Raw genomic sequence first — 24,086 nt, forward strand, 5'->3', positions numbered from 1 at the left:
AGCCTGGCATCTTCAAAATGCAGCTGCAACCACAGACTATGCAGCTCCTCCTCACGGGAGAGGAGTGGGAGACAAGCAATGCAAATAAATCTAAACTTATTAGTTTATCTTCACAACAGAAATTCAAGCAACTAATGCGCAACATGTTTTGTGGTCATCTCAATGCTTTATGAACTGTACTTGGGACACCTGTGCTGAAGGAGGTTTAAAGATCCTCTCCAGTCATGCCTTAACATGTATATGGATAATAAGTTGTATGATATGTTCTTTTCCCTAAAAACAGTTCAGTTATCTTGTTAAAATCCTTTAAATGACATCTACTCATTCTCCTTCATTAATAATCCAGAATCTGTAAACATAAGTTAATTCTCAGTGTATGTGCGCTGGAGGCTTCAAGTTTCCATGTCACACTTTTGCAGCTGTTTAGTATTTGTGATGTCAAACCTCATGCTTGTATGCCATCCCCCGAGCATGGGATTTTCAATGAGCACATAGGAACTGTCCACTTTCAGATGATCCTTCTATTGTCAAGCTCTGCACATACCATTCTGCACTGTTGAGGTCAAAAACAGAGATACTCTAAAATAAGAGTTTCAGCTTTATGTTTATTTTATTTTAGAAGCTGTGGGTTATAATAAAAATGAGTGTCACTGGAAAGATGCTGTATTGCTAATGCATTTTGGCAGGTGGAGCTCATTACTCAAAGCCTGCCTTACTCTGCAGTTTGCAGGGAAACTGATCAGACTGTGCCCCTAACATACCCCATCAGTGAGCCTTTGCAGTCCTGATGGTTCTGCTGTCCCACAGTTTTACTGCTGGACTGCCTGATGTGTTAGGCACTGACGTCTTTGGAAAAGGACCATTTACAGTGTATGTAATCCTGTAGAGAGAGGAAGGAAGCATTAACGAGGTTGTGATCTGATTCTACATGACCACTGAATGAAGGCCAGCTTCCTGACCTGACCTTGCAAAGGCCCATGTGTATTTTGGCAGGTGGTTGAGGGATACAAACCTGACGTGTCTCTGATAAGACGTGTGTCTGCATGTGCCACGTTGCCACACAGGAAGCAAGTTGTTGAGTCAAGCCTCATTTGTTTCTTTTTGACAAGAGACAGCAGGGGACACCTGATCTGAGCCATGTCTGGACTGAACGCATCTCTCGGATACTTCGTGGCCGTTGTGATCTTTGCAGCCTCAGTTCGAATAGTACTAAAAAAATGGCCACGGCTTGGCTTCATTTTGGAGTTTGCATCGTCTTTCTTGCTGGTGGCATGTTGGCTGGAGGTGCAGACCATTGTGGAGGTGGGTCAGTGGGCTGGGGGCTTAGGACCTGACGTGACTGTAACCATTCTGTTTGTGGTGCTGCTCACCCATGGTGTGGTCTGTGGGGATGCATCGGGGAATCCCAGCCTGGTGGTGCTGAAGTTCCTGCAGCTGGAGGCCACCACCGTGCCCACTCTCCTTTCTGTGGCAGCCCAGTTTCTTGGGGCCCACTTTGCGCTCTATGTAGCCATATATTACTGGAGTCTGGAGCTGACGGACATGCACATGATCAAAAACCTGATGGCGAGAGACTGCAGCACATCGCTGCTGGTCTCTTTGCCTCAGGGTTTCTTCACCGAGTGTGTTTGCGCGCTCATCTTTCATCTAATACAGCTGAACCTGCAACGCAGATCTGCTTTGATCCGGGTGCCCCTGATTGCTGTCCTCCTCACTTTCCTGTCCTATACAGGTAAGTCTGGTGAGGTGAGCCTGGCCCCCATTATGATCCAAAAAAGACACTCCTAGAGAGACCTTGGTGTTTGGAAATAGAAGAACGATCGTGCAGAAAATTACTGGAATACAAATGGAAAGTTTCATTTGAAAACTTTTCAAATAATACATAAAAATATGGGAACCCACTGGGAAACCAGTGCTCTCGCTCACTCTCCATATAAGGCAGGTTGCACTGACATACGTGTTGAACCTCACTACTTGGCTAAAGAAAGCTCCTACAAATCTACAAAAAGAGAAGAAAATAAGTGCATTACTGGTAGTTTGCCAATTTCCTTTGATGTTCAAGTCATAGTTATAACTGATCAACGCTGCTCAGATATGATCTCACACTTCTCTGCTTCCACTTTCATAACTGTAGTTTTGAAATCTATTTTAACCATTTGTTTTCTGCAGCCAGAGGCTACACCTCAGCTTACATGAATCCATCACTGGCCTATGGCCTCACCTTCCACTGTCCTGGATTTACCTTCGCACAGTATGCAGGAGTCTACTGGCTGGGCTCTCTCACAGGTACATCAGGTAAAAATGAAATATAACTGCAGCTCTTGTCAGTTCTCTTAACTCACTGATCATCTGTTTTCTAGGCATGACTCTGGCTCTTCTCCTGTACATGGGACACATTCCAAGGATTTTTGCCAAGAATCTACTATATTTTCAGAAGACACGTTTCAGAGTGCCAAAGGGAGACAAAGGAGAAAAGAAGAAAAAGTGAAAGATGCTACAGTTTTTTTTTCTTGTCCTTTAATCAAACTTTTAGGAAAGTACTTGACACAATTGGTTAATGGTCAAGATAGATCTGCCTCAAGTAAAAGTTGCATGTCTGTACAGAAAACTTCAAATATTAAGCATAAAAAATAATGGCAAATTAAACTTTCTATTCTTGTTGACTGTTTTTAAGAAAGTCATTCTTATCAAGGAAGTTTTCCTTTTAGAAAAATACATTTTCACCAACATGTGAAGTAGTGCACCACACAGTGGCCATCAAGCAATATGAGACAGAGACAACACGCGGCAGAAGTATACAGAAAATCATCTCACAGAAGCCAAAAACTTACTAAATTATAAATTACTCATCCATTCATACGTCAGTCAGAGGAGGAGGACTGCTGCTACGTGCTGGCAGTGCTCTGAGCAGCACTGGGTTTAGAAGACGCTGATGCATCAGGCTCTTTGTCTTCTGGCTGATTCTGATGAGAAGGGCCTGGTTCTGTGGGTGAGAGAGAATAAACAGTCAGAACAAAGTGTTTGTGTATGAATCTATGAATCTTGACACTTCAGTGTGGAGCTCTTGTGAGATAAACACAGTATGGGAACCATCGTCTGTGAGGCTGGTGCGTAGTGTCGAGCTGAGGTGTGACACCTGGCTTCTTTTGTTGCTGCAGCTGAGCGTCAGGACGGTCGACCCACAGACAATGATCTGGATTATTCAGCAGCTTCTTGCTCTGCCCACAGCTGAGGCACCTCACAACAGTGAAGCGAGTCTTGCTGTTTTTTCCTAATGAGACAAAGCCCACAAAAGGAAAGTTAGTGTCTCTGAACATGCTTTACCAAACAAATTCAGATGAAACGGGTGAATGAACTGACTAAAAAACTGGTATGCACTGCGAGGTAACATGAGAAACATGAACATCAGGAGGTGGACTGTCGCTCTAAACGGGACGATGACTTACTTCGCTGTCTTGTTGTAGCAGTTACACCAGGGATGAGCAATGAGCAGCACTTCTTACACAATGTTCTCTTCACTGATGGGTCTCTGCGGTGAAATGAACATTAACAAATACTGAAAACCCAAATAAGGTGTGGACCGCAGCAGGATGGTGTATGTGGGACTGACTCAGAATAACCTACAGGGCATCTGTTCATCACAATGAAGGTCACACGGTGCAATTAATGTTTTTTAATAGAGCTCTACAGCTCATGGGAGTGAAATATATCAACCTTTAGCTGATAGCTGACAAAACTAAAGGGAAAAATCTGCTCAAATTAGACCATTCTGAATTTTCTAAGGTTTTAACTGTCATGAGAAAAAATCCTGAAGAGGTCTGCTGAAATCTTCAAGAAAATCCTGTGAAGCTTTTTTTAAATATGTGGATTTGTTTGATATTTCTAAACAATTATGACTTTTTTGTGTGCTCAAAATATTTATGTGGAGACTTGTTTCAATACAAATATCGACATACATTAGTGAATCCTTCTGCGTGTATTCATTATTAATGAGACTGATCTGACTCCATACTGCTGTGATCCAGCCTTCAAAATAAAATCAATACAAACAGAAACACACCCGTGGATGATATTAATACAGACTTTACTTACTGTCTAAGAACTAGACGTCTTGCAATGGTCCTCTGTGTGAAGCAGTAGAAACGAGCCAACTCCACATTTTCCGCGTTTTCAGATAAAACACAATGCGCAGCCTGTAAAAGGAGAAAGCCGGTTCAGTATTATTGCCTTACTGTTAGCAACGTAGCTAGCATGTTAGCCATGTGGCTGCTGCTGCCGATAGCATCATGACAGCGAAATAGTTTTTAACATTTATTTCCTACCTGATAAAGATAGTTCAGTCTTTGGTAAGCTTCTTTGTCTTTTATTTGTGCCGCCATTACACACAAAGTTCAGAAAAATAGAGCTGCAGGTTCGTCCTGTTGGCTACTTCGAGCTAGCACAGCTGAACCGGTGTCAAAGGAACACTTCCGGCAAGAATTTCATAATAAAAGCGCACAGTAAAGGCTGACTGACTACAAAAAAAAAAAATGCCTCAAAATTGAATGATTGCCAACATACTTCAAAGTAAACACACCTAAAACTTCGTCAGCTACATCCTAGAATTGTATCAGCACTCCCTGTAGAGAATTCAGTCCCAAAGCCAAAACACCAACACTAACATTAAATGAAAGTTTTAACTGGTCTTCAAACATACAACAGTACAGACAGGACAGGTTATTATTGTTATATTGCATTGCTTATGTTAGTCTACTCTCATGTTCGTTCCCTTCTGTGTGGCTTTATAAAAAAATGTTGATACTACTACACATCAATCACTTCCACACCCAAATCACAAAAGCACGAAGTTGCATTTATTTGAGTGGGCAGACAAGGTTGTTAGTCGTTCAAAGGAGGAAAAGTAACAGGCAAAAAATCATCTTCATCATGTCTTTGACAGCTAACCATTATGATGTGTCCATTTTTTTCCCTAAACCAATTATTAAGTACACAATATACACATGGGAAAAGGGCATTTGTTTAGTTCAGAAGAACACAAAGGACAGAGTTTGACATACAATACTCATTTTTAATAACATCAATAAAGAAGAAAGTATAAACCCTGTCAATCTAACATTTTAATTTGCCTGTAAGGTGCACCTCTGGTATCAGGAGACTAATACAAGGGAAGAACTGGTACAGTAGGTCTGTCAGGTGTGGCAGTCGAAGAACAACACAATCACAGCACGTGTTTATGATGATGAACGTACTGAAATGTTTCCTATAAAAACCGGTAAGAGAAAATGTCCATAAAACACGAGTCAATGTGGAAATAGCCAGAGTGTTCACTGAATGAGACCAACTATATAACAAGAAGGGGGACAAATATGAAATTCAAGTATCAAAATAACTAAGACACTGACAAGCTGAAAAGGTAAATTACAAAGGTAGTAAAAATCATGGGAAGAGAGACATCGACACAATCAACAATACATTAGGCAACATTTTGCATTTGTTTAAGGCAGTTGATTAAAAAAACTAAACAGAACTAGGCATCTTCTTCATTCCAAGTTAAATACAAGCCTAGCCCTAACATGTCACCAGGAGATCTGTTGTACAAAATAACTACGCCTGACTCTGAAACTAAGCACTTTAGTTTGACTTGTCTTCTGACGTCTGAGTGAGAATAGAGTTCATGTGGACAGCGGTGGAGTTGTGCTCTATATTTTTGGTCTTCTTCACAGTGAGGTTTGTCAGGGCTTATAAGGCTGGTGCATCAAGAGTGGCGAGTCACTCTCAGCCTATTGTCTGGCACGAAATCTAAATGGTTGGCACGTATCTGTGCACAGCATGGGAAGGCAGGGTAGCTCTTTTCATCGGCTAACGATTGCCCTTCATGGCCTCCTTGGCTGCCAGGATGAGAGGTGTGAGACTGGAGAGGGGCTTCGCCAGCTTCAGGAACGGATGCTGCACGCCAATAAACAAAGACAAGAGGGGGAAGAGAAAAGGAAAAAAAACAGTGACTCAGGTGCAGATTTAATTAAAACGTAAGAGAAGTTCAACGAGAAAAAAATCTAATAACAGGAGGCGTTTTTTAACCTGCAGCAGCTCTTTGCCTCCGCCTCTTTTCTCTACATCCATTTCCAGGCAACGGTTGAGGAAATCTCTGAAGACCGGAGACAGTTTCTCTGGGTTCTGAAGCTCGGGCGTGCCGTTCGTGGCAATCAGGTATAATGCCTGCCGAAGGGGAAGAGACGAGAGAAAGGAACATCAGCAACTGTCAAACGTGGTTTCAGGAACTATCTGACTTGCAGTAGATGAATCAAGTCAAACTGGTTAAGTGAGAACATTTACTTTAACTCTGACTGGTTTTTAATTACCATCAAAGTGTTGCAAACAATTTTCTAAGCCCGCATTCATAAAGCTACAATGAAGTCCTTTCCTTTTCTACAGTGCTTAATGACAGCTGAGCAATCTGACTTTACAAAACCATACGACAAACTGAAGGTGATACCAGGTAACAGGTCTACAAAAGACCATAATCAACTGTTGACACAAGATTTCTAATCCAGACTTTAAGCGTTCACACTGATGAGGCGAGGTTTGTAACATGCAATGTGAACACATCTGGAGAAGTGCGTTCAGTCTGAAATCGGGGGGATTATTGATTTACACATGTTAGTTTCCTTTTCCCACATGATTAAGACGACACAACGACGAAACAACACCGACATCGTCAAACACTAACTGTCCTGTTCAGACAGATCGTTTGCTTAAAGCAGCTGACGTAACTTCAGTCTAAAACCAGTAATTTGACACAGGACTGAGACGGAAAACACAAACAGGTGACAGAGTCAACACCACCTGACGCTGGCTGTAACCTTGTTTACAGTTGCTGTATGTCTGACCTGTATATCAACATTGTATACTGGTCAAATTTCTTGTATGAGCAAACATACTGCTGATTCGTGCTTTTACAAAACTAGAACATACAGGAAAAAGCAAGAGAAGCAGCAGTCAAACCCGACAGAAATATGTGTCTTGACAACTTGAGCTAACAATAAGTCAGCTGTTCAGTGTCTGGCTTGTTCCTTGACTGCTGTTATTGGTTCATGTGGAGAGGACAACGAACTCTCATGAGACTTAAGCATTTGTCCTGCTTTTGTTTTGACTCTCAGGAGTGCAGTTGTTCACCAGTGATGCCAAAGTCTGACACAAACGATCGATGAAATTTTAGCTGACTATTAATTGTCATACAGTTATTACAATTAATGATTTAATGGTCCTTTTCTGGTCCTTTTATGCAACTATTTTACTATGAGCTGAATAATAGTTTCATACACTTACACCTTACGAAGAGGAGGAGCCATTTACTGGCACTGAACATTGGAATAATAAATAAATCTTATTTGTTTCAACCAGCTGATGTTTCCATTCAGAAAATCTGCGAAAGAAAACGCAAAGTAACGTCGCTTGCATCCACTACCATCATGTAAATATTAGAAGCTAAACACTTTGGCACTAATTCTCCACTTCTGTCTTGTTGCTGCTGTAACGTGAATTTCCCCCCATTGTGGGATAAATAAAGTCTATCTTATCTTATCTTAGATGCCATTATACCACAGCAGAAGGGGACGTCATTAAAAGACTGCCAGTCAAACCTCAGTCAGCGGAAAGCATCGTGGAAATTTGACATTTGTTAGTTTCACCCATCTGCTCTTATAAAGGTGAACGGAAACGATTCTAACGATCACAGAAAATGATCAGGTCAGCTCAAATAATCACGATCAGGAGATTATGTAGTAAATGCAAGCGGCCTATGTACAGACTATTTATCTGAAGAGTCATTCGTTGGAAATGAACAACATATATAAGAATAAACTAAGAAGAGGGTTTAAAATGTGGTCACTCACTCGTAGTGGGTTCTCGTTCAGGTAGGGAGGCTCTCCTTCAACCATCTCAATGGCCATAATACCCAGAGACCAAATGTCTACTTTAGGCCCATAAGCCTTTCTGGTCACCACCTCAGGAGCCATCCAGTAAGGCGTGCCGACCATGGTGCTGCGCTTGCTCTGCTCCGGAGTGATCTGGGCACAGAAGCCAAAATCGGCTGTCGAGGAGACGGAGAAGAGTAAATGACAGTTACGATGAAGGGACGTGGAAATCAGAGTTTGAAAACATCAGTGCAGGACTTACTGAGCTTGACTGAGCCATCCATGCCGAGCAGCACGTTGTCACTTTTGATGTCTCTGTGAATGACTTGGTTCGCGTGCAGGAAATCCAATGCTTGTAAACACTGCAGATATGGAGACAAATGGAGACGAGACGGGGAGAAGTTTAAAGCTTTTCTTTTCCTCGGGACTTGACTTTGCCCCAGGTGTAAAGAATGCAGCGTACCTCTCGGCAGACAGCAGCTATCTGGGCCTCGTCCATACAGGTCTCTGTAACCACATCTGTCAGTGAGCCACCGGCCAGATACTCCATCACCACAAACAGCTCCTCCCCCATCAGGAAACTGACACACAAATACACAACATCACACACTGGTGTCCATCCATGCTTTTGTGAACACTTGTTATAATCATCGCCAGCTGTTCTGCAGCAGTCAGCTTACTGTCAGTCTTACCTGTCTAAAAAGTTGACGATGTTGGGGTTCTTCAGCTCCTTCATCACTAGAATCTCATTGATGATCAGCTCCTTCTTGGGCTGCTTTTGTAGGTTGATCTGTTTAATGGCTACCTGTAAAGAGGCAGCGTGAGAGACCAGATATTTAGAATTACTCCATGTTAGATACAATTTTAATATACAACTGCACAAACTTTCCCTCAGTCTTTATTATGACTGCACAAGTGTTTTTTCTAATAACCCTTTCTCCCTTTATGTAAGGCAATATTATCATTATATATATATATATATCATTATATTATTAGCAATAAAACAAACCTCACTCAATTCAACATACTCAGTAGTTTTGCAGATACGACCTTACTTGGTCTGGTATGACTGGTAGCAGAGGATGCTATTGTTAGCTAATGAAAGCCAATGTTAGCTAACTTTAAATAGATATTGCTGTGCAACTAACAGCACTGGGTCAGCTTGCTAACTTGATTACTCCTCTTTACTCGTGCTGCAGTTACAGTAAGTTTTACTAATTAACTCAGAATTGTCCCTTGTGGCCACATTTGCAGCTGTGCAGCAGAAAGCTGTGTTTCTTGTAAAAAATGTGCTCTAAAATAAAGCTTATTGTTAAAACTATTAACTTTCATATGTCCATTGTTTTGTAAAGAGCTCCACTACTTCACTCTGCTGTGTCACTGCTTGCTTTTTTTATAGTCTCCACATCTCATCCATGACTCAATCAGTCTTACCTCCTGTCCTGTGGCAACATCAATGGCTGTGAATACTGTTCCTGACGCTCTGTGAGAAGAAGATGAGCAATTTACTTCAATGTAACAACAAGTCCACTCAAATCTGTCTGCATGTTCTGTCACATTTTTACACAAAAGCTGTGATTAATCTAACAGAGCTGTGATATAACGCTTTGTTTGTATATTACTGACTCAGAAACACGAGAGCAACACGACCAGAGGATCTGTCTCACAGGTTTGTTAGGAGTTTGTTAAGGTATCTTGCATTCACATAAAAATGTAAATCCTATCACAAATTCTAAATCTGCACTCACCCCTGGCCAATTTTTTCATATCTGGTGTACTTCTTCTTGGGATCCCCAATGCTGACTATGGTCCCTGTAAACCAGATAACAATCACACACGTAAAGGGCACAGGTGGGATTTAACCTGCTGTATTGCTGTGTGGCAACAGACTTGTGAGATTAATAATTTACTCAGTTTGTCCATGATCTCCTCGTCCGACATCTTGCCCTTCTTTTTCTGTCTGTCTGCAGCCTTAGAGGCAACATCGCCGTCTACACAATGGCTTGGAGCAGGGATGGGGTCAATAACAGAGCGAGTATACACCTGCACAACACAACAACAACAACAACCAAAGACAGACAAATAAAGCTCACAAAGAATGACGTATGGAAAACAGATTTTTCAAACAAATCACCACGCTGTCAAAGCTGCTTAAAGCAGGCGACTTACACTCTTTGTGTGTTCGGGTCTTGGTGCCACAACAGGGGGAAGAGCTTCATCGTCGTCATCATCATCAATGTCTTTGATATTCGGAGACGAGGGTTCAGTGCCTTTTTTGACAGGCTAATTCAGAGTGGGAAAAGAAAAGGCTTTTAGCCTTCATGAGACAGAACATAAAACAGTAGGTGCTTTTTTAACAGTCTTGAAATACTTACAGACTGAGGCCCAGGGGTGAAAGCATCTTTTTCTGTGAAAGAACAAAACAAAGAGGCAGATGTTTCATAAGTACGGATAGCCACATATTAAACTAAGTGTTCTCAAAAGAGTTTTATTTCAACACTTTGACCTCTTTTGCTCATTGTACTGCCTGATCACGCAGTGTTTTATGCAAGTTAATACTGATTAAATTCCTCTTCATGAGAAAAGAAAAAATGTTAGCATCTTAAAGACAGAAGAATAATTTTAGTCAACAATGAACTTGTCCCTGCAGACATGGTGGTGAACTTCATATAAATTCATAATGGCCTGCAGGCAACTAAACAAACCTACAAATTAACATGGAGCCTCACCAGAAGAGGAGAAGCTGAGGTACTTCTGGCGACCGTTGCCTGTAGAGTCGTAGAACTTTAGAACGTCGAGCACAGCCTGTGGGTTTTTCTTCTGCTCTGACTTGGTGATGTTTGAGGTCTGGAGAAGTCGAGCCCATTGCTCTGGCATACCCTGTGCGGGGCCAAGATGACACGGTGTCAAACTGACGCAGACTAAGATGTGATGGAAATGTGTGTTTCGGTTGATAGTCAGGTGTCAAAAAGCAGACGCTAGTGGAAGAACAAGAAAAAAACGTGTGAGAACGAGCAAACAGTGAAAACTCACAGTGAACTCCCCTGTGACAGCGTCAAACCCAACATGTATGGTGTGTTCAAAATCTGAAGGTGGTGAGATCTCTGGTCGTTCTTTGTCTCTATCTTTCTTTCTACCACCTGGAAGAAACCAAAACCTTTGTGAAATGACACGACAACACTTCACGAGTGTTTTGAAACCCAAGACTTTAAGGTTAACTACTTTTCCGCCAAACGCTTCATCTCACCCTTTTCAGCCCCAGAGAAGATTGAGATGATCTTATTTCGAGGTTTCCTCTCCTCGGGCACAGAGGGCAGCGGTTTAGAGCTGTGGTTGGCTGAGAGTGAGTCTTTGCCAGAGCCAGTGCTGAAGATGGTACTGCTCATCCTCACCGGAGGGGCAGGGGGTTTATCCTCAGGGTCTCCGTTATCGCACATCGCTATAGGTTGTCGGGGGCCTCACAGGGCTAAGAGGGCTTGGGGAGCTCAGCGGGCGAGGATGGACAGGGTGGCAAACAGAGAGGGAGCAGGGCGGCGCTCACATCAACACAAGGCACTGCTGTGCTCATGCGCCACAGGAGGATGTGCCGAAAGTGACAGCCGAAGAGAAAGGAAGCACCAAGAGGCACCTGGAGGAAGATCAGACATTCATAAGACCACAAACACAAAGTAATAAAGGTACTTTATACAGTGAAACAACACAGTGTTGTTGAAATTGAAGCCTAAGAGGGAATTGTAGGAGGTGTGTAGTGTTTTAGTGGAGCTGGTTTGGTGATGGGGGGAAACCACAATCATTTTGAAACAGAAAACACTGAGCAGAGAGAAACCCAACATTCATTATCTCAGTATTCAGGGCAACGTTTACATGAAGAACTACAACTACTTGAAGCACAAGAGTAATCCCATACAGCTGCTGAATTACTGCACGAACAAATGCTTTGCCAATATCTAGCAAACGTGTACTGAGAGTGAGAGCAAATACAGCTAAATGTAAAGTTAGCTTACAGGAGAGACTGTTAGCGGAACTCAAGCAATGATCACGTCTCATTTTTACACAACACATCTCCCTCTGAAACCTGAGCATTAGTCTGAGAAACGTTGAGAGTTTCTTCTCTGTGTCCTGTGTCGTATCTGAAGAAGACTAAGAAACGAGCCCTGATGAGGAGAAAAGAATAACAGAAGTTGCTATTAACAAGTCTCAGTGCACTTCATACCGACATAAAATGCAGACACCTCGTTGCTTCTTGCTACGATGAAAATATGTCGATATATCGGAATTTATCCCGTTATTTTCCCACATAACGGTATTTCTGTCTCTTCAAAAATGCCCTTCAAATGAGTAACAACAGGGGCGGCTAGCACGCTAACGTTAGCATGAACTACTTGGCCAACAAGTGTGCTAGCTAGAAGCTAAAGTTAGCATGACAAGCTACACTAACGCTCGCGTTCCTATGAGCTCAGTGTTAAGCTATCGGCTAACTTACGCTAACTAGTCTGCCCACCGAACTTGTGGGTTTCCCCCCGAGAAATTCACATTGCGTTGAGGCGGTTTATACAGTATTACAGAGGCTGCAAAGTGGCCAACTATCTAGTACCAGTCTGCTTTATTTGCAGGCTAACGAAGACGACGCAGGAGCAGCAGAGCTCACCGGAGGTTCCACACCAGTTAAACTTGAATAGAACTTGACTCCGGGACGATCCTCGACGGTCTGGAAAACGTTTGTAAATCCGTTAAAAGTACTTCCTCTGTTACATGGGGCCTTGATGGTACGCGGCGCCTACAAATAACTTGGTAAAAACGTGACTACAACTATTTACAATGCAACTTTTCTTCTATCTTTTCGGCCCCGGGATAATTCCGCTATGGCGAAGGGGAAGCGGAACTACCGACCCAGCCCTAGCCTATTCAATAAATGTTTCAAATGAATGGTGAGAAGTTTGTCCACTGTCTGTGCGCAAAGATTACAGCCCGCAAGCAAATCTGCACCGCCGACTCTGACGCTGCTAATAACCCGTTTTTCACTACTGGGAATACTGAAAGCGAGAAACATGTTGAAACTTCAGAAACTGGAAGTTGAATTAGGTCGAAAAGCATTGTTGGAAATGTAGGTCAACATTTGTAATGAGGGAAGAGGAGGCTGACTGATACACACTGTCCATCAGCTGGAGGTGAAGATGTAAAACCCAGGACCTGCTGAAGTGCCTCTGAGCCATTCCTGCAAACTGGACTGGGATTTATTAGAATCCAGTCCAGCTCCTCCACCCACACAGTGTGTAAAACTTGAATCATGATACACGTTTATTGTCTGCATCATAATGCAGAGGCAGACTCCCCCCAGCATGATCCCTGAAAAAGATTAATTAATCCTTATTTCCCCCGTTAGATAGCATTAAGGTTGAAAACTTATTCCTTACTGTCTGACAGTATCATTTTGTATATCATCTTGTTTGAGCTCTTCATTGAAGCCACATGATGTTTACATTAAGTTAGATATTCAAACCTTAGACTCTGTGTTTTTATGGCTGCATCACTCTATCAAATGGAAATATTCAAGTTGCAGCTATTTCTATACATATACTTCTAAATCATTCATCCAGATGTGTTTGGTATCTTTGGGATCTCCACCAGAATTTAAAGTCATGTGGGTTTGCCAGTGGTGGAAGAAGTACTCAGTAGCAATACTACACTGTAAAAATACTCTGTTACAAGTGAAGGTCCTGCATTCAAAATTTTCAAGTTAAAGTATTGGCATCAAAATATACTTAAAGTACCAAAAGTAGTCATTATGCAGAGTGGCCCATTTCAGAATATATTACTGGATTAGAATTATTGATGTATTACTAATGTGCATCACTAATAAATCATCATTTATTAGTTGATTTGTTTTGTATTAATGGTCTAAATGTGCAAAGTAACTATTAACTGATAGCAAATAAATGTAGTGGAGTAAAAAGTTCAGCACTGATTTCTAAAATGTTGTGAAGTGGATTTCAGCAACCTTGAAAAAAACATCCATGAAGACACAAGAAAGTTTGTTACTTGTGTAAACTTCTTTATGCAGATTGTCTGCATTAATCTACAAACTCTGCAGTCTCCAGCTGTATTATGCAGAACGTCAAAATTTAAGATTTTATGAAAGAAGTATTGCAGGTCTACAGCTGTGTCTGTGGTGCTGTGTTCATGCACTGTAGCTTTATGAACCTGCAGTTATACTTTCCAATCGGACATTTTTGACAAAGTTATAATACAATAGAGCAAAATTCCATTGTCGACACCGATCTTTTTATTATTTGGAGTTTAAAACATTGCTTGCAGTTGGGATAGAGGGCGTCCTCACAGCATGATTTGTGGCCACAGACATGCTTGAGTGTTTAAAACTGAATAAATAAAGACGTGTCATCTTCCCTTATGATCTGAGCTTTGTTCCCACCTCTGATCCAAGACTATAACAGGAGAAAGTCTTTCCACAAAAAATAGAGCCCTAACCAAAACAAAGAATTTTAGTTACAGTAAATGGGGTCTATTCTAAGAAGCAGGTTAAGTGGTTAAATTAATCTGGATTACTTTGCAGAGTAAAACCAGGACCCTGGACAGACATAAAATAGACCTGTTTTCTGTTTCTGTCACCTCAGAAAAAAAGGATCTCTATGACTTCGATCCACGTGATGCCAGAATGATGCAATTATCAGACAGGGTAAGTTGACCATATCATGTGATTCGATGTTGCCACATGTGTTTGGACAGTGCCACACAGCAGATCATTGTGACAAGAAGAGTTCCACCGCATACAGGCGTCACCAAAGACCCATCACCGACTGGAAGCTGTAAACTCGCAGGGTCTTGCTCCTACAGGATACAAGATATGATTTGAGTGATAAAGGAAAAGGAACAACAGACAATTAGTATCAGAAAAGATGTATAGAGAACCACCTGCTGGTGCTGGAGTTTCACCCACGAACATGTGCTTGAATTGTCGGCCTCACAGGGAGCGTCCACAACTGTATGAGGCTCTAAGTTGTTGAGCTGCAAACCTGAACGGAAGAAAGAAGATTCGATGACAACAATCAATTTTCTGAATCCACCAGCTCCGTGTTTTGGGAGACATTGATTGACATTTTTGATCATTTTCTGACATTTTATAGACCAAACAACTGGCTCATTAATCAAGGAAATAATCGACAAACTAATCAATAAAGAAAATAATCCTTAGTTTTGACCATATACATTATTGATATATTCACATTTTCACTCAATAAAAAAAGAATTTTGATTTAATTTATCTCTTTGATTCTGATAATAAGGGTCATCGGGTATTTTAACTTCCCTTTGCAGGTTCTCAGAATCGTTTCCCAGCAGGAAACATTTCTGGCTATTTGTTTCTGAGAAGAGAGATGTTCATGACTACAGAATAAAGATGATCCACTTACATCTTTCACTCCGCAGCAGCAGCTCTGGAGGTTCTACGTCAACAGATGTAAATGTTTTCCCATCAAAAGACGGTTTGTGGTAGCGGCCATGGATTGGTATTGTTACTTTCAGCAGTCTTGGGGCAGGTCCATCCGGAGTGGGATACACATAGGTGACAAATCCTGATGTCTTGTGAGCAGGCACCTCTAGGTCAATGGCTGAATCTAGTAATATCTTACAGAGGTGAATGCATAGGTGCAGTAATTAATACAAACATAGCACGCATGAATGTGGTTGGCAATATTTATTTCCACAAGTGTACAATGTTTCTGCAGCGTCAGTCTTACCTGCCAATCAATTTGACCACTCAGAGATGCAAGTTGGTATGGATCAAGATAGACACCTCTGGGCCATCTGTGAACCAGCAAAACCCTGAGCCCACTGATCACATCAGGGCTGAGCTCCACCGTGGTCACCGCCTCCCTAAAACACATCAGAAATCACCTCCTCATTCACTCACTGCGAGCCTTGAACGTGGTTATTGTTCCATGTTTGGAAATGCACTGTCATACCTGTGAAATCCCTTCTTGTTGATCTCCACTGACACTAGTGAGGATTCAAGCAACTGCTTCAGAAGACCACAGTGGTTCTCATTCACCTCATCTACAAAAATAAGTAGGTTGAATTAGTCAAGACCACAAGACTAGACAGAGCATTTATGGCTGGCTAATTTGATAAGGAAAAGTGGGTTCATGGAGAACAGCCAGATACAAAAGATACAATTAAAAATCATATATAGAGCTGTTTGGTTTTCGGACAGGGAAATTAACTTTGAATGTCAAAATGTATGGCAACGAGTTCTTTTTATTTATTTATTTATTTTCCACCCAAGACGTTGTTGATTCAAAATTTAGTTAATCCTTCAAGTGATTTTGTACTTTTATAATTATGCATTGGAAGAAAAGAGTTTGCTCAACGTTTTGGTGACACATAAACGCAACCGGCGATGTTAGCTATCGACAGTGACGTTATATCTTACCCTTTTCGATCAGACAATGACATGTCGATAAACACGCCAACACAGGAAACAGTGCAAAATACATCAAACTGGAAATGGTGAACTACAACAAGCTTTTTACAGCTTGTTAATCCGGCTACAACTGTAATACTTGCTACTCTCTTTGAAATTGTTTACGGAAGAAGATCTTGAAGGACCATTTTGTAGTTTTGGGGAGGCTCCAAAGGTGCCTGACTAGAAAGAAAAATAAAAGGGCTTTGTTGGAAAGCTACGAGGAAATAACTTTCCATAAAAACAATTACCAATCAATCAGTAATCAACAGTTATCACCATTTAGGCGAAACGATAGGACTTTAAAAATATGTACTCTAAATGCTGACAGGCTTCAGTGAAGACGGAAAAGTTCGACATCTCCCAAGGCAACGCCTCACGCTAACAGCTCTCGCTAATTTTACCGAGTTCGTCATGAACAGACTCATTTGTAAAATGCCCGATCACATATTTTAATCAGTATGCTTAAGATGATCTAGTGTTTTAACACTAGTTTAAATGCAAAGTGGAGACCAGTTGTAACTAGGTTGGTCGCAGATAGAAACACGGGATGAGTTTCAAGGCGAAGCGATGCGGCGTGCAGTTCAGTCCTCCCTCTATAATTTTAATTTATGAACACAAGGAATCCAAAACGGTGCGAAAGAGAATAATACCTGTGCGGAACTTCTCAAAATATTCGGGTAAGGTCTTGTCGAGGGCCCTGTATGAAAACCTTCATTGTTTTAATTAATATTATACTCCCGTGATGCATATTCCTAAATTCATTTGCGCTTCATCAAATCACCACAAACTAACTTTTCTGGTGGAAAATAATGAATTTGCTACGTCTACTAAGTTTTGTGCGGATGGATACTTACAGGCTAGATACTTATTGCTCATAAACAGGGGGTGGGAGGAACCGCCCCGGCGGGTTAATGTGACCCTGCAGATTTTTACCTTCACAGAGCGTTTTAAACCTCGCTGTCATCTCTTCTTAACCTCCAGACCACAGTATGGCTGCTGAGAGGCTGAAGAACCATCCCCGGCACAGGGACTACCTGAGGGACGTGTCCCAGAGCCAGCTGGAGAAGCTTCACATCATCCTGCGGGATCACATGCAGGGCTTCAGCTTGGAGCACAGCCTGGCCTCGTTCCGCCTGGACCCCGACGAAGATCTGAACAAACTGGACGACGAGGAGCTGGCCCGCAAGAAGGGCCAAATGGACGAAGTGTTTGAGAGGAACCGGAGGCGCAAAGAGGATGCGGACTTTGTTTATGACCTGGAAATGGATTTCACCAAGACCACTCAAGAAAAGTGCAGCTGGGATGAAGAGTCTGACGACGGATTTTAAAACTGATCTCCAATCCTGTGGCTGACCCTCCAGAGTGTAGACTGTGGATCAGCTGATATACTCACGTTGTACAAGATGACAGGAAAACCTGACACAGCTGAAGTTGAATACGATGCTTAGATGTTGAGCAGTTCTTTTTTTAGGAAACTTCTTCTTGCATGCAGTATGGTACATATGCTTTGTTGTCAGTTTATTAGGTACACAATGAGTATGTCATTTCTGATAGAATGTAATGAACCATGAAGACCGAATAGAAACGTCACTCAGTATAATACAATGCACTGCAGATGAAAGCCTCCAAAATGTCCATAATTCAGCACTTCTTTAAAACAGTTTCAACTAGACGAGCACTCTGAATGCAGACCTCTGCCAACATTAGTACCCTCCTCTGTAATATGCTAATCTGTAAGCACAACTGCTATTTGTGAATATATTTCCAAAATTACTAGAATTTCACTTTTAGATGTAAGGGAGAAATATGGAGTCACGTATTTCTACAGCTGGCTGTTTTGTCACGATTGAACTTTACTGCCATCTACTGGATTTTAAGATAAATGACATTTATTCTGCCAAGGCCAAATATTACACGACAAACAAGGAATTAATAAAACATCAGAAAATATAGTTTTAAAATTTCCAAGGGGGACGTAGGACTCCATCTGACAACCAACCAACCAGACAAACCAAAAACACACCCGGCAGAGATAATAAACAGTGAACACTGTCACCTTCATGAAGGCAGACTTTAGTGCAGGACTTTGATTGTTTTGATGGTTCTTGCATGAACTAGAATTTTGAAGAGTAAGAACAGACAGTTAGCAAAAGTCACAACAGGCTGAACAGACAAAGAGGACGCCAACTATGGGACATTTCACTGGAAGCACCGGTAACAGTGTTTTCCCAGTTAGCCCTCATGATAATCTGGCTAGTCTTAAGGTCTATTCACCTGAAGTAACAGCTGCAGGCCCGATGCAGCATCTGCGCCACTGAAACCAGCCACAAAAAGCAGCCTGCACAGAATCAGTGTTAGCTATTCTGCGTTATCAACTGACCTCACTGTCAATAGTTTTCATTGAGTTTTTGTACGTTGTTATAAAATATTATGCTCTCAATAAAACAATAAAACAGTGAGGGCTTTTGATTTGGGAAAGCATCTGGATCTTTTCTCCCTTTAAAGAAAAAAGTTACTGTTGAAATTCTTCAGGTTCTAATTGTTGATGGTTTTTCACGGCCACAAACCAAACACCACCTGTTTTAATTGTAGTGGAGTGACAGCAGCAGTCTCAGCATCTAATAACACAGTTAGATATCACTGGGGATAAATGCGTAAATCTGTACATCAGGTGAAACATCCCTGTGGTCACTTCAAACACACATCACGTCATTTCAATCTGCAATGAATGAAATAATGCATGAATAAGAGTGAATATTTATTAGTTATAAAATATTGAAATTTACAAAATACAAAGACTTTGGCTCTTTTATTTGTGGCTTACACCTAGACGATGATATTCACAGTTGAATACGAAAGAGGCTAAAATCCTATTAAATAAATTTTGAGTGCACACCAATAAGTAAGCAATACAACAAATATATCTTTGGAAAAACGAGTCCACAAAATATGGTTTCATATCATACAAAACATATATATATATGTATATATATATTTCCATATGGTTTGAAGTGAAGCACTATGGTAGAGTTTTTAATGAGATAAACTATATCATAAAACCAAGCCTGCAGAATCAAACCTCTTCAGGGGAAAATTTCATTCAAAGTGCTTAAATGCCTAATTCAGTTGACGAGAGACACTGACTGACCATTAGTACCACAATACATTCAAAAATGTCGCTTTCGTTTTGGGAAAAGAAATCAAAGAATTAACTGACATTGCTTTGCTTGTTTGGTTTGAGCTAATCAAAACTGGTATCAATTGCAGTCATTTTTGCAGTACTGATGTGTTCCCTAAGGAGGTAGGTAACTGAAAATCTGACACGTAACTCCTTTTGCCACCAACATTTGGTAAGGATTTAGGTGTTTGAAATTGTAAATTCTCAGCAGGCTATTAATTTGTTTTAAAAAAATAGATCTTTATAAAATTGACATTTCAAGTAAGCTAAAGCCACAATCCAGGATTTCTGAGTATGTTAGTAATAACAATATATACACCATGACTTCAGAGGAAGGACTTTCTGATTGGTAACAATTTGTGCAATTTTTAAATCCACTGCCCCGACGACTTTACCCAGCGTACACAAATAAAATATAGGTGAATTAATTATGTTAAAGCCATTTGACGAAGACAGCTGTCTGAAATCCAATAACACAGGCAAGGTAACATCTATAGAAGGGGTCTAATGGTGCCACAAGTGTAGCTACACTCTGAATCCAGATTAGGCCTTTAAAATAGCTGTATGACCCACCGTTTCTATGGAGAGTTATAGAAACTGAAATATGTATATACTGTATATAACACTATTAAACTACACCAAAAATACATACATTATTAGTGAAGTACTTGTGAAGGTAAAACTCATTTCTTCTTCTTGTCTTGGGTGCACCTCGGACAAAACCTGAGAGATTTGAGAGAGGGGAGAGGAAAAGATGTTGAGGCTTGGAGCACAATCATCAGCTATCTGCATTAATAATGATAATCTTTTCATAAACAACTCCAGGTTAACATCCTTTGAACTTATTCCAAGATCTTACCATTTTCCTTTGGGTTTTGTGGCGAGATCGACACAAGCAAAGTGAAACCACTCAATCGGACACTGAGGGATGAAAAACAACATCAGCATAAAGACTCTCTACCCGAGACGGGCTGTCACATACATATTAAAACCAACAAATTTGATTTCAGCACAAAAGAGAGGAGAACCTACATCCGGGTTATCGCATCCAATCATCTCTCCATACGACACCTGATGGCAGAGACAGTACGTAGGCTCATTGGGGTCCACTGGCATATCCAAAACATCTGATGGTTGCATTGGCAGCAGAGCGTCACTCAAGTCTGGGCTAAAAGTCCAACAGGATACATGGAGAATGATTAGAATTAAACATGATTAAAGAGGGAGCAGATTAATGAGTTGTTGGTCATCTGAAGAAAGAAGGCAGAGCGCAGTGTGTAGAGCAGATTCTGCCAGCTGCTGTCTAGCAAACGCTGGACCAGACTGAATGATGGAGTTACCTGTTTTTCATCTTTTTCTTTCTGGGAGAGTCTTCATCAGAGCCTTTCCTTCCTCTGCCCCTGGACCCACGCTTCTCCCTCAGCCCCCGGGATTCACTCTCTGTGGAAAGTTTTGACACGTATAGACGCAAAACATAGCTGTATTGTAATGTCTTTCAATGGAAGTCCTTCAGTTACCCGACTTACTTTTCACTCCTCTTCCCTCTGTGCTTTCATAGCCGCTCACTTCCAGCTTCTCCTTTAGCTCATTCTCAAACCGCGCGAGGTCTGCGTCCAGTCTGCGGATGTGTTTGTCCACCTACAGTAAAAAGGATTTCATACAGATTAGAACATGACACTGTAATAATACTGAAACTAAATAACAGTGACAGGACATCCAGAGCATTTACAAGAGACCAGCAGGTTCTGGACTGACCATTTCATATGTCTGCATTGCGAGCTGGACTTTGTCATCACTGAACTCTTTGCACTTGCTGTAGGCATTCTGGATCTTCTGCAGATGTTCCACTCTCTGTTCTGAGGCCATGTTCTTCACAGTTGCAATATACTCTTCAGCCAGTTTGTCAATCTCGCCTTTCTTTTCTGCACAACAACACGATTATTATAGTTCTGGAAACCCAGCATTAACTGCACAGTATTTGTACTTTTACTATTGGTGTTAAATGGTACAACACAAGAATGGTACAGTTAGAGGTCCTGCACACTCTCAGATGGTTGTAGCTAACAGATACTCTTGCTTAGCAGACATTTAGACATGCCAAAGCTGGAAACACAATTAATTAATGATAATTTAAAGAACTTTATGAGATATAATGATCACCTTCAGTCCTATTGTCCAGGTCCCGCATCAGAGTAAAGTTTCTCTGTAGCTCACATGGTAGGTTTTCAATACCTAGAGAGGACATTAACATTAAAATGACGTTCCATCTTTTCCACTCCACTTCAGTTATTTACTCACTAAATCGATGTATTTTCACTCCGAGTAAATTCAACTAATATACATGGGTGTTATCACTATAACCCATCTTATATTGTGCTATAAACTCCTTTGTTAGTAACATTAAACCAAATGACTGGATGTAAAAAGGTCTCTCACAGTGCTAAAATTCCTAATGCTGCATCTCTATGGACATATTAAACCTGTTAGCTCAGTGTTCTTACTGTATGATTGAATCTCAAAAACACAACTACAACGAGATGATAAAAACAAAATTAAAATTAAAGACCTCCATTTTAAGGCTGCAATTCACAATTATTTTCATCATCAATGTCCCAGAGCCCAAAGCCATATCTTCAAATTGCTTCTTTCCTCCAATCAACAGTCCAAAACCCAAAGATTATAAATGACAAACAAAACCTCAAATTCTTACTTTTAAGAAGCTCGAACCAGCAAATACTTGACATTTTGGCTTGATAAAAGACTGAAACGATTAATCAATTAATCAATCCAAGTAGTTGCCATTTAATTTTCTTTTGATCTGTTGCAGCTCTAATAAATTGATTAATGCAGTTTTTAAGCAAGATAAAGACATGAGGGGAGAAATTGCTCGAAAATTATAAAATAAAAATAATTATTGTACAGAAAAGCAATACATCAATTTCTGGTTTTACTTTCAAAATAAAAGCAGTGCGAAGATTTTCTTTTTGGTGCCTTGCATTCATAATCGTTTACATTTAACCAGCATTTGCTTTAAGATATTTAACGTTAAGCTCCCAGTGAGCTCAAGATTTCTGTACTGCTTTGGGTTGCCTGTAAGTAATGCTGAATATGCCGTTATATAGCAAAATATACCATGTTAAGGATAACATTTACCATAAACACAGACATGGGCGTGCTGGCTCGGGCTAACAGTAGCAGAGTAATGTTCCCCCTCTGGAAGTGTGTCATAGCCCGTGTGACGCACTTCAAATACCCCGCCCCGGCGCGTAACTGGTTACGAGAAACGCGGTTACCAACAGGTTGCAAATGCATGGCGTCTGTTATCCCACAGCAAACACCAACGTTGACCAAAGTAGACACAATTCAAACGTTTTACTATGCTAAGAACAACGTCAACATTTCAAACATTATAAAACCACTGCTAGCCACCTAGCTGCTAACAGTTAACTTAAGTGTGAGAGAACACGAATGGGACACCAACCAATAACTCATGTTAAATGTGACATTTCCCGTCTAATGCTTGCGTTAAGATAGTGTCTGGGTGAGTTTAACACCACACTTGAAGAGTTTGCCCAACTTTATTCAACGGAAAGCTATATGCAATGCTAATCAGTTAGCTAGCGAGCTAGTGACCTAACAGCTAATCGAGTTGCTAACGCGCTATAATGCTATGTGCCAGTCACCCAGCGAGCTAAAAAGTCCTCGATACAGTAAAACTAAACGCTAAACAAACGTGAGATGTTCATAATGTTCATAGAAATTCAGTGTATCCCGGATACTCACTGTCAAGGTAATGTTCCAAATATATTGCCGTCGCCATTTCAGGTTAGCTGTGTAGCTCCTGCGTTATTCTCGCTAGCCTTGAAACTGTTGGCCAGAGGGCTTGCTTTATAACCCTGGGTTGCCCGTCGGTCAGTGGCTTGAATGTATTTGATACTGTCTGCAGTCGGAGGCTTCTCTTGGTAATGAACCGACGCCCACTGCTGCAGCTACACAGAATCAGTTTCCCTCCAGCACACATGCACTCCGGACCCGTACAGGATGCAACTTTTCTGCTTGTGTGAGCTTGTTACTCGCATGCGCAGCAGATAACGGTATGTCTCACCCTGCATGCGCCAAATAAAACTTTTCTCATGTAAATCCATTTAGCTCTGTATCAAAACGTAATTACTGCTCGTGATCTCCACTGCTACAGTGCTTACTACAAATTATACACCCTATACACTTCATTTAAGCCAAAACATCTACACTGTCTCCGTGTGCACTCTGTTCAGCTGAGAAAACATCGAGTTCATCCAGGAAAGAAAACCCAAAAAGCAATTAGTTACATTCGCAGTCCCAAAATAATTGTATGATTAGCATTTGATGGTTGAGGAATTGCATTGGGTCCATTACATTCTCTTTCGGAATAAACCGTGATAAGCCCGGTACGTGTTTACACATAGTCAGTCCGCTGGGAGCCCCGCACGAGCGCACCTCGCTGCGTTTTGCTGGCATTTTCCAGCGAGTCAGCTGA

The 24,086-nt window shown here is 41.2% G+C and overlaps 6 protein-coding genes across 8 annotated transcripts in view; 2 read left to right on the forward strand and 4 right to left on the reverse strand.

Moving 5' to 3' along the window:
- Positions 1 to 4,465, reverse strand: part of rpp21 (ribonuclease P subunit p21) — a 92,744-nt gene extending 88,279 nt beyond the window's left edge. Inside the window, exons 1-5 of one of the 2 annotated variants that reach the window (XR_013077001.1) lie at positions 4,323 to 4,465; positions 4,093 to 4,193; positions 3,447 to 3,529; positions 3,137 to 3,271; positions 2,774 to 2,983 (exon numbers count right to left, since the gene is read on the reverse strand). Coding sequence is in view for 1 of the 2 variants with exons in the window: in XM_076726626.1 (XP_076582741.1) it covers positions 2,886 to 2,983; positions 3,137 to 3,271; positions 3,447 to 3,529; positions 4,093 to 4,193; positions 4,323 to 4,379 (474 nt within the window). In the remaining variant the exon portion in view is untranslated. Of the gene's footprint in view, positions 1 to 2,512; positions 2,984 to 3,136; positions 3,272 to 3,446; positions 3,530 to 4,092; positions 4,194 to 4,322 lie in introns of those variants that run through there. The other variant, XM_076726626.1, reaches the window with a different exon arrangement.
- Positions 1,138 to 2,488, forward strand: aqp12 (aquaporin 12). The gene is made up of 3 exons (XM_076727060.1): positions 1,138 to 1,732; positions 2,170 to 2,286; positions 2,361 to 2,488. Exons 1-3 carry the CDS (start codon positions 1,138 to 1,140, stop codon positions 2,486 to 2,488), a joined length of 840 nt encoding a protein of 279 aa, XP_076583175.1.
- Positions 4,466 to 4,831: 366 nt separating the features above from the next.
- Positions 4,832 to 12,993, reverse strand: pak2b (p21 protein (Cdc42/Rac)-activated kinase 2b). 2 transcript variants are annotated; one of them, XM_076726363.1, is made up of 15 exons: positions 12,562 to 12,993; positions 11,161 to 11,541; positions 10,947 to 11,053; positions 10,643 to 10,793; positions 10,289 to 10,320; positions 10,083 to 10,196; positions 9,824 to 9,956; positions 9,662 to 9,725; positions 9,348 to 9,396; positions 8,606 to 8,718; positions 8,377 to 8,494; positions 8,176 to 8,275; positions 7,893 to 8,089; positions 6,079 to 6,216; positions 4,832 to 5,946 (listed from the first exon to the last, which is right to left on the reverse strand). In XM_076726363.1, exons 2-15 carry the CDS (start codon positions 11,348 to 11,350, stop codon positions 5,860 to 5,862), a joined length of 1,593 nt encoding a protein of 530 aa, XP_076582478.1. In that variant the 5' UTR covers positions 11,351 to 11,541; positions 12,562 to 12,993; the 3' UTR covers positions 4,832 to 5,859. The 2 variants fall into 2 exon arrangements, with proteins under 2 accessions (XP_076582478.1, XP_076582479.1); XM_076726364.1 differs by having other exon boundaries at positions 12,397 to 12,568.
- Positions 12,994 to 13,950: 957 nt separating this feature from the next.
- On the reverse strand, positions 13,951 to 16,543 carry pigx (phosphatidylinositol glycan anchor biosynthesis, class X). Its single transcript, XM_076726365.1, has 6 exons — positions 16,360 to 16,543; positions 15,893 to 15,983; positions 15,668 to 15,803; positions 15,341 to 15,554; positions 14,844 to 14,944; positions 13,951 to 14,759 (listed from the first exon to the last, which is right to left on the reverse strand). Exons 1-6 carry the CDS (start codon positions 16,421 to 16,423, stop codon positions 14,622 to 14,624), a joined length of 744 nt encoding a protein of 247 aa, XP_076582480.1. The 5' UTR covers positions 16,424 to 16,543; the 3' UTR covers positions 13,951 to 14,621.
- Positions 16,544 to 16,730: 187 nt separating this feature from the next.
- On the forward strand, positions 16,731 to 18,861 carry cep19 (centrosomal protein 19). The gene is made up of 2 exons (XM_076726367.1): positions 16,731 to 17,069; positions 17,374 to 18,861. Exons 1-2 carry the CDS (start codon positions 16,940 to 16,942, stop codon positions 17,718 to 17,720), a joined length of 477 nt encoding a protein of 158 aa, XP_076582482.1. The 5' UTR covers positions 16,731 to 16,939; the 3' UTR covers positions 17,721 to 18,861.
- Positions 18,862 to 19,137: 276 nt separating this feature from the next.
- On the reverse strand, positions 19,138 to 24,075 carry ing5a (inhibitor of growth family, member 5a). The gene is made up of 8 exons (XM_076726366.1): positions 23,354 to 24,075; positions 21,731 to 21,802; positions 21,326 to 21,492; positions 21,097 to 21,208; positions 20,911 to 21,010; positions 20,603 to 20,738; positions 20,430 to 20,491; positions 19,138 to 20,293 (listed from the first exon to the last, which is right to left on the reverse strand). The coding sequence occupies exons 1-8, from the start codon at positions 23,388 to 23,390 to the stop codon at positions 20,254 to 20,256; spliced, it is 726 nt and encodes a 241-aa protein (XP_076582481.1). The 5' UTR covers positions 23,391 to 24,075; the 3' UTR covers positions 19,138 to 20,253.
- Positions 24,076 to 24,086: the final 11 nt, after the last annotated feature.

This window comes from Chaetodon auriga, chromosome 3 (genome assembly GCF_051107435.1).
Source record: "Chaetodon auriga isolate fChaAug3 chromosome 3, fChaAug3.hap1, whole genome shotgun sequence".
Lineage (NCBI taxonomy): Eukaryota > Metazoa > Chordata > Actinopteri > Chaetodontiformes > Chaetodontidae > Chaetodon > Chaetodon auriga.